Below are 8,415 nucleotides of genomic sequence, written 5' to 3'. Positions count from 1 at the left end.
ATGAGTATACAGCGATTTGGTAGCGAGCGAGTTGGGCATGCGTTGCCAACCACTCCTAAGATAAGCTTACAAAGGGTGCACACCAGAGCTAGTTCAAAGTACAAATTCAAAATATACAAAATTCAAGAGATACAAAATTCAAAATGAAATGCACACTAGTAAGCTAGCTACAAATTGTGTTAATTAAATATAAGTGTTGCAGTGCTCGCGTAGCCATCCTCCCGGCCCTGGCCGCGTTAGGCGGCTAGTGCATCCTTCAGCTCCCGTAGAGCCCTCATTGCCTCGTGAACCAAAATTTTGGTAGCCTTGCTACGATAGCCAGCAGTTTGGAATCCCTTCCTCGTGAAGCGCACTTTACGGTTCCCTCTGGTGGGATGGTGTCGGGTGTGGTTGTAGGGCGGTGATGTACGCCCTGATCCCCCACGTTGGGGAGCGTTTTTGTTTGTCTGGTCGAGGCGTTTGGGGGGCTGCACTGCGGAGTTCGCCCTCGTGCGGCGGGCTGCCGGTATACCATTCCGGTGCAGTAGTGTATGATGCTGTAGAGAGCAAGTGCGGCAGGTGGTAGTGGACGTGCACTGGGCGGTCGGATGCGAAAGCGTCAGGCAGTTCGTGCAGTACTTGTGCGCCCTTGCCAGTAAGAAGCGCTGCTGTGGCTGTACGCCTAAGAACGCTGGACATACTCGGAGCGCATGATGACCGGCGCACAATCGGCACCGCTTATAATCCTCCGTGGGATGATTCGCCGAACGTATGCTGTGGGTGGTTCCAATCTGCGACTTTAGGAACGTTCGCGGTGCTGGCTGAGGTGCCTCATCGTGATCCATCTGGAAAAAGTTTGTATACGGAAATTTTTAGTGTTACGTATATTAATATATGGGAGGCATAGGAGAGAGATACGAAAGTGTATATGTATGTGTGGTGTGTGAAAATCGATGTGCAGCCATTTGGCTGCTTATTCAAGTGAGGAGTTTATGGAGTGCTAATCGGTTTCAATGCGAGAGGGGGTATCTTCGCTCGAAGGCAAAAATACTAATTTTACTAATGGCCGAGTGAGTAGGCCTGTTTGGGTGCGGACGTCGACCACACGAATGTGTCCATCCTTGCCAGGGTGCAACCTTTCGATGCGGCCCAGGCGCCACTCCGTGGGCGGGAGTGTGTCATCATTAATGACTACGCATTCTCCGATTCTGGGTTCTACTTGAGCGTTCTTCCACCTGTGTCGCTTATGTAGGTCTTTAAGGTAGTCTTCCTTCCATCGATTTGCGAATTGGTGGTGTAAAACCTTGAGTTTTTCCCATCTATTAATGAGCGAGAGGTTTTCGCGATTAGATTCGGGGAATGATAGGAGGGGAGCACCCCGGAGAAAGTGGCCAGGTGAGAGCGCTGTAAAGTCCGTCGGGTCTTGGGTGAGTGGGGTTATCGGACGAGAATTTAATACAGCTTCTACTCTTATTAAAAGGGTAGTAAACTCCTCAAACGTAAATTTATGGGGCCCGGCAGTCCTTTTGAAGTGAAGTTTAAAACTTTTAACGGCAGACTCCCATAAGCCACCCATGTGCGGGGCGCTGGGAGGTATAAATTGCCAATTAATACCCTGGGGTGAGTATTTTTGGACAATATCACGGGATGCAGTTTGGAGGAAGACAGAGAACTCCTTTTCAGTGGCTCTTTTGGCTCCTATAAAAGTTTTGCCATTGTCACTCATCATTTTAGCGGGGTAACCACGGCGACCAACAAAACGAGCAAAGGCGGCGAGAAATGCCTCTTTGGTCAGGTCTGAGCACAGCTCGAGGTGTACCGCCTTTGTTGTGAAGCACACAAAGACGGCCACATAGCCTTTCACTAAAGTGGGAGATCTTAGCATGGAGGCTTTTATTTGAAAAGGCCCAGCAAAATCAACACCGGTGGTGGTGAAGGGCGGAGCGAAGGTGCATCGTTCGGGCGGCAGGGCAGCCATAATCTGCGAGCGCATTTGCCGTTTGTGAATGGTGCAGGATTTACATTGATAAATGCATTTTTTGATGAGGGGTTTTAGCCGGGGAATATACAATTCTTGCCTGGTCATCTGCTGCATAAGTCGTACTTCTGCATGGAGCAGGAGATCATGGAGAAATTTTAGATAGAGGAATGCGAATCGGGACTTTTCCGGAATTATAATGGGGTGACGTTCGTTATAGCTCAGGGTAGCATGAGCAAGGCGTCCATTGACGCGGATAACTCCATTTTTATCCAAGAAGGGGTTAAGAACTAATAGTGAACTCTTTTTGTCAATGGGTTTTGAGTCTTCTAAGCGGGCTTTTTCATGGGGGAAGTGACGGGTTTGCGTAAGGATGATCAGACGAATTTTCGCTTGGCGGAGCTCATCATGTGATAGCGGGGATGATGCGCGGTCAGAAGCTCCTGTCCCTTTGTCCTTTAGTCGTCTGATGAACTTGAAGACGTAAGCCATCACTCTCAAGGCTCGAGAGAAAGAGGAAAACCTGTCCAGAATGTCGGGGTCTTCTTCGGTAGTGAGGAGTGCCTCCACTCTTCGTACTTCCGGGGGGTTGACATTGCGGACTGGGGGTTTTGGCCATCCTTCGGGGGGCTTGGATAGCCACTCAGGACCATTCCACCATAACGACGACGCTGCTAAGTCTAGTGGCTTGCAACCCCTTGTGCCCATATCTGCGGGGTTGTCGCTGCTGCATACATGTCGCCAGGTGGCGTTTCCGACGAGTTCCAAGATCTCCGCGGTGCGATTAGAGACGAACGTTTTCCAAGAGTGGGGTGGTTTTTCCAGCCATGCCAATACAATTTCAGAGTCAGACCATAGTACCAGTTTTCTTTTAGAGAGGTCGAGATGGGACTGAATAGCTGCGACAAGTTTGGCTAAGAGAAGAGCTCCGCAGAGCTCAAGCCGAGGTAAGCTAGTTGTTCGAAGGGGTGCTACCTTGCCTTTGGAAACCAGAAGATGAGAAGAGATACTGGAACCATGAGTAGTTCGAACATATACGTTAGCACAATATGCCTTTTCTGAGGCGTCACAGAATCCATGGAGTTCAACATGCTGGTCAGGAATAAAATTTACCCATCGTGGAATTTGAATGGTCGAGATTGTGTGGAGATTTTGTGCGAACTGAGACCATTTAACAAGACGGAGGGGCTTGACTTTTTCGTCCCAGTCAGTTCCGTCGATCCAAAGCTCTTGTAAGAGAATCTTTGCCTGGATCATTATCGGCGTAAGCCACCCTGCGGGGTCAAAAAGTTTCGCGACAGAGGAGAGAATCTGTCGTTTAGTGCTAGCAGATAAGGCTGGGATGGAGTCGATCGTATAGGAAAACGTGTCTGTGAGCGCGTTCCATTGGATCCCTAGAGTCTTTGTGGTACTTGCCTTTTCGAACTCGAGAAAATTAGTATCGAGCAAGTCCTCTTTCCTTATATTTTTGAGAATTTCTGGGTGGTTCGCTGTTATTTTCTTTAAGGGAAAGCCTGCCGAGTTTAGAGCCTGAATGACTTGGGTGAGAGATTGAGTGGCGATTGTCAGATCGTGGCTGCCAGAGAGTATGTCATCCACATACGTCTCTTTATTCAGAATGTGGGCGGCCATTGGGTAGTTGGTTTTTTCATCTTGTGCTACTTGGTGAAGTGTGCGAATGGCGAGGTAGGGCGCACAGTTTACACCGAATGTGACCGTTTTTAATTTATAATCTTGAATGGGACTGGTTGTGGGTGAACGAAAGATTATTCTTTGAAAGTCCTGGTCTTCGGGATGTAGCAGTATTTGTCGGTACATCTTTTCGACATACCATTAAATACAAATTTATACATTCGCCACTTGAGGATGAGAAGCATCAAATCAGGCTGGAGAGTTGGTCCGGTATATAATACATCGTTAAGAGAGTAACCGGATCCCGAAATCTTTGATGCATTAAAGACAACTCGTACCTTTGTCGTTCGTTTTTCGGGCTTAATGACCGCATGGTGAGGGAGATAGAACGACATGTACTTGCCTGAGAGGAATTTTTCTTGGGAAACCGTTTTTTCCATGTGGTTTAGGGTGAGGTATTCTTCCAGGACATTATCATATGAGGCCTTTAAATCGCCCTTTTTGAGGAGGTTTCTCTCCATTCCGAGAAATTGCTGAAGCGCTGAAGAGCGAGAGTAACCTAAAGAGATTTCTTTGGGGAAACTTGGCTTGAACGGAAGCCTGACCACATAACGACCATCAGAGTTGCGAGAAGTGGTGGATTTATAGAAATCTTCGCAAAAGTCGTCTTCAGGGGTGGTATGCTTGAGGTTTGGAACTTCTTCTAGTTCCCAAAACCGACGCAATTGTGAGTTGAGGTGCTCATTAGAAATTTCCTCTATTTGTGTAGAGTATGAAGCTATGTTTTCGTAAATCTGACCACTAAGTATCCAACCGAATATTGTCTTTTGAGCTAGCAGAGTTGGTGAGATTTTTTCAATGCCCTCCTCGATTATTTGAGGGATGACATCACTGCCTAACACGAGGTCAATCTGGGATGGGGAGTGGCAGTTTGGATCTGCCAGTTCAAGATGGGACCATTTTTCTTTGTGGTCATGATTAAGTGGGAACTTGGGGAGCATTTTTGTCAGCTGTGGTAACACGATAGCTTGAGCATTTATTTTAGTTTGGAGATCGGCGGAAACCAAGACTAAAGAGCATAATTTGTTCGAAGTTTGAACAACTCTTCCACCCATGCCCGAGATTTCAAATTTTGAGGATTTGCAGGGCAGCCCTAGCTTATTTTGAGCTTTGGTGGAGATAAAGCTTCGTTCTGACCCCTGATCTATAAGAGCTCTGAGTTTAAATATTTCTCCTCGGTGTGATACCGGTACCATAGCTGTCGGGAGGAGTATTTTGCTCTCATTCTCTGAATAGAATGATTGCACCTGAGTTCCAACTGCTTCCTGTTCATTAGTGTCTGTTTGGGGTGAAGTGTGCACACTTGAGTTTGTAGAAATTGTGGTTGCCACTTGCGAAGTGGTTTTTTGTACTCTTGGGGGTTGCCTTTTCGGCATGGAGTTTGTGGCTTCATGGAGCACTGAGTTGTGCCGTTCACTACAATGGCTACAAGTTTGTGTGCTAGGTCAATCTTTCAACAAGTGTGACTGTGATAGACAGTTGAATCACATATTATTTTCTCTTACGAACTTCTTGCGATCAGAGATTGACAACTTTCGGAATTTGAAGCAGTTCCACAGCGAATGAGAGGAGGTCTTACACATCGAACATTTGTGCATTATTCGCTGCTCTGTCACGTGAGATTGTATTTGTGACATCGATCTGTTTTGAAAGTTTTGAGAGTGAGGGGGTTTAAAAGGTGGTTTGTTATAAGAGAAAGGCGGCTTTGAAGAGCTAGTGGGCTGAACAGGAGGTCTCGCCTTCGGCAGGCGCCATTGATCAACTCTTTCGGCCACTTCATAACGAGTAGTGAGAAACTGGTCCATTTGGGACCAGTTGGGGAGGTCTTTCCTCGAGCTGAGGGATTGTTCCCACAGGGATACTGTGGTTTCGGGAAGCTTAGAGGTGACTATATAGATGAGGATGGGGTCCCAATTCTCGGTTGAGACTTGCTGAGTTGCGAGAATTTGAAGGCAGTTGTTTACAGAAGACTGCAGCCTTTGTATGTCTTCGCTGCTTTCGGTGGGAATGGGTTTGAGGTTCATTAAGATTCGTATTTGGTTGTCTACCAAAATACGCTTATTCTCATATCGAGACCGAAGTGCTTCCCATGCGAGATTAAAGCTTTCATCACAGAGAGAGAATTGCTTTACTATTTGATTGGCTTTACCTTGAGTTTTGTACCTGAGATGGTACAACTTTTGGCCTTGGGTGAGTTCAGGGTGATTTATGTATACCGCTGTGAACATATCCCGGAAAGAGGGCCATTGTTCATAACTTCCGTAAAATACTTCGGTGTCACAAGGAGGGACGGTTAAGCCGAGGCCAGACTGGCGTTTGGGTTGTGATGAAGAGGGAGTAGGCATGGGAGTGCTCACTTGCTTATGAAGATGGAGCTGGTCAGCGATTTGAGCTTTAGTGTCTTCATATTGATCGAGACAAGACCGATATTTGCGAAAAGCACTTGCTTTGAAATCTTCGGGAAGGTCTTGCTCGTCTGCCTCTACAACTACATCATAAGAGTTTTGAACTCGATTCCAAAAATTGTCTAAACTCGTATCTTTTATTTTCAGGCTTGATTCTGAGTTATTTTCGAGAGGTAGGGATTTGAATCTTGAACAGTAATCGACTAAATTATCAGTCTCTGCAATAAACTTAACGGAGGCCAATTGCCTTTGTTTTTTTGAAGTTTTCCCGCTTGAGCGGGCAGAGCATTGAGTTTCGATCGCAACGATTTTCTCTTCATCACTCATTTTGGGAATTTGGGATTCTTCGTTAAGCCCCGAGAAAATTTATAATTTAGTCTGAAAGGACTGGGGTTGAGAGACTGAGAGAGAGGGATGCCTGAGGGAGATGCAAAGAACTCGAGAATACTACAAGAATAAAAATTTTTTTTTTTTTTTTTAAGTAAATGCGATTCCTCTTACAGGAATGCCAGAGAATTTAATGCAATTCCTTTTTAAGGAAATGCCAGAGAATTTAATGCAATTCCTTTTTAAAGGAATGCCAGAGAAGTAAATATACAGTGATATAATATGAGTGAGTAAATAATTAAATGTGTCAGTTTTGCGATTATGTCAGTGCTCGGTCGCGAATTAGAGAAAAATAGAGATTTAATTTATTGACTAATTTATTTATTTACCCGTTTTTGAGAATAGAGTTATTTCGAGAAACTTGCTCAACGAATGAAAGTGTACGAGAAAATTTTAGTTTATGTAGATGCAAGTTTTTTTTTTTTTTTTGTTTTTCACGCGACTGTAACCACAATTTTATGTATATATAAGAGACTACACAGTAGAAGAACGAGAATGCGCTTTAATTACTTTTGGTGAAATGCAAATTTAATTCACGGGACTGTAACAATGGTATTTGTATATAAGCGCCGTCAGCTTTTATTTATTAACTTTATTGCACTGCAAACCGACCACTGTATCGCACTTTTTATATGTAGATATGTATGGGATTGTGTGTATATAAGTATGCCTATGTGTTTATATATGTGTGTTTATATGTCGCTTTGTAATATTATCTCACTTGTGCACCTTTGTTGTCGTGAAATCGAAACTTTTATTTTAAACAACTGCTGAGAAAATGTTTAGAATTTATGTATTATTACGAGCAAACGTTGTGAGGAATTTAAGTTTGTATACATAAATATCAATCAGAAGTTATATTTGATTTAGTAAAGCGAATGTGGGAGGAGAGGGAATAGAAAATTGTCTATGTACTTGTAAGTAGATATGTATATATATGTGTGGACTGTATGTATGAAAACGCTTGAGCGGGAAAATATGTACAAATAGGCGGGAAGAGAAATCAGTACATATGTACATGCATATATGTATGTATTTTCGATATACGGGATATTGGCTTTCGGTACTTATTTACTCGAAAACTTGGAAATATACATATATATGCACGAAGTTCTAAAAAATTCTTTAACGGACTGAGGATGCCGTTTTTTTTGGAAAAAGGCGCACAAGATTTTTACGAATTTTAGGTTACTTTTTTTTGAAGTACTTTAATGCGATATATGTATGTTTGTATAGTGTAGTTACCGTGGGAATAAGTATGTAGCACTAAGAAATAATAGGCTTACTTACGGTTTACAAAGGGACTTTTTCTAATACTTGCTGCTGGTTCGGGGTCTGCTGGCGCAGAAGGACCAAAATGGCGATTGCTTCTCTTCCTTCTTCAAATGGCACGGAGTAGGTGGTGGCGGTGGCTTCCTTATGATACGTGGGGTGCTGGCGGTTGACGACTGCAGACGTAGAAATAGCTGGGAATGATCAATCGGTGCGGGCGGCCCTGTGGTGGCGACGGCTCCGGAGGTGGTGGCGTGGAAATACACTTACACTTCGACGTTCCAGGCGGGATGCTGAGTTTGCATTAACCAGCGAAGCACCAGTGCTTAATGCTGCGCTATAGGCACTTAATTGTTTAGTAGCACAGCGTGCTGCCTTAGGGATTCGCTCTATATCGCGAATTCTGCCTTTAAGGATTCACTATTATATATCGCGAGAAAATTAACAATTTGAACAATTTGGATTCACTTTGTGTTTGAACAATTGATTTATTAAAATTTCAGGCTTCTATTATGCGAGTGTACAAAATGTGGAGGTTTAATAGGTTTAATGAAATATTTCGCGCACGAGCACTGCAGTTACGTCTATATAAGCGAAGAAATAAAATTGTAATAATACAGCTGTCAAAAGATGCAAAGCATATATATACATACAAATGAGTATACAGCGATTTGGTAGCGAGCGAGTTGGGCATGCGTTGCC

The 8,415-nt window shown here is 44.1% G+C and overlaps 1 protein-coding gene across 1 annotated transcript; it reads right to left on the bottom strand.

Moving 5' to 3' along the window:
- Nucleotides 1–10: 10 nt before the first annotated feature.
- LOC118755735 lies at nt 11–7,911 on the bottom strand. The gene is made up of 2 exons (XM_036490562.1): nt 7,759–7,911; nt 11–824 (listed from the first exon to the last, which is right to left on the bottom strand). The coding sequence occupies exon 2, from the start codon at nt 822–824 to the stop codon at nt 237–239; it is 588 nt and encodes a 195-aa protein (XP_036346455.1). The 5' UTR covers nt 7,759–7,911; the 3' UTR covers nt 11–236.
- Between the last annotated feature and the right edge of the window lie 504 nt (nt 7,912–8,415).

This window comes from Rhagoletis pomonella, unplaced genomic scaffold (genome assembly GCF_013731165.1).
Source record: "Rhagoletis pomonella isolate Grant_MI unplaced genomic scaffold, Rhpom_1.0 Rhpom_scaffold_07158, whole genome shotgun sequence".
NCBI lineage: Eukaryota > Metazoa > Arthropoda > Insecta > Diptera > Tephritidae > Rhagoletis > Rhagoletis pomonella.
Note: the sequence above shows the minus strand (reverse complement) of the source record. Positions and strands in the feature narration are given on the sequence as shown.

Excerpts from the sequence above, each read along its gene's own strand:
- LOC118755735 (XM_036490562.1), bottom strand. The coding sequence starts at position 824 with ATGGATCACGATGAGGCACCTCAGCCAGCACCGCGAACGTTCCTAAAG.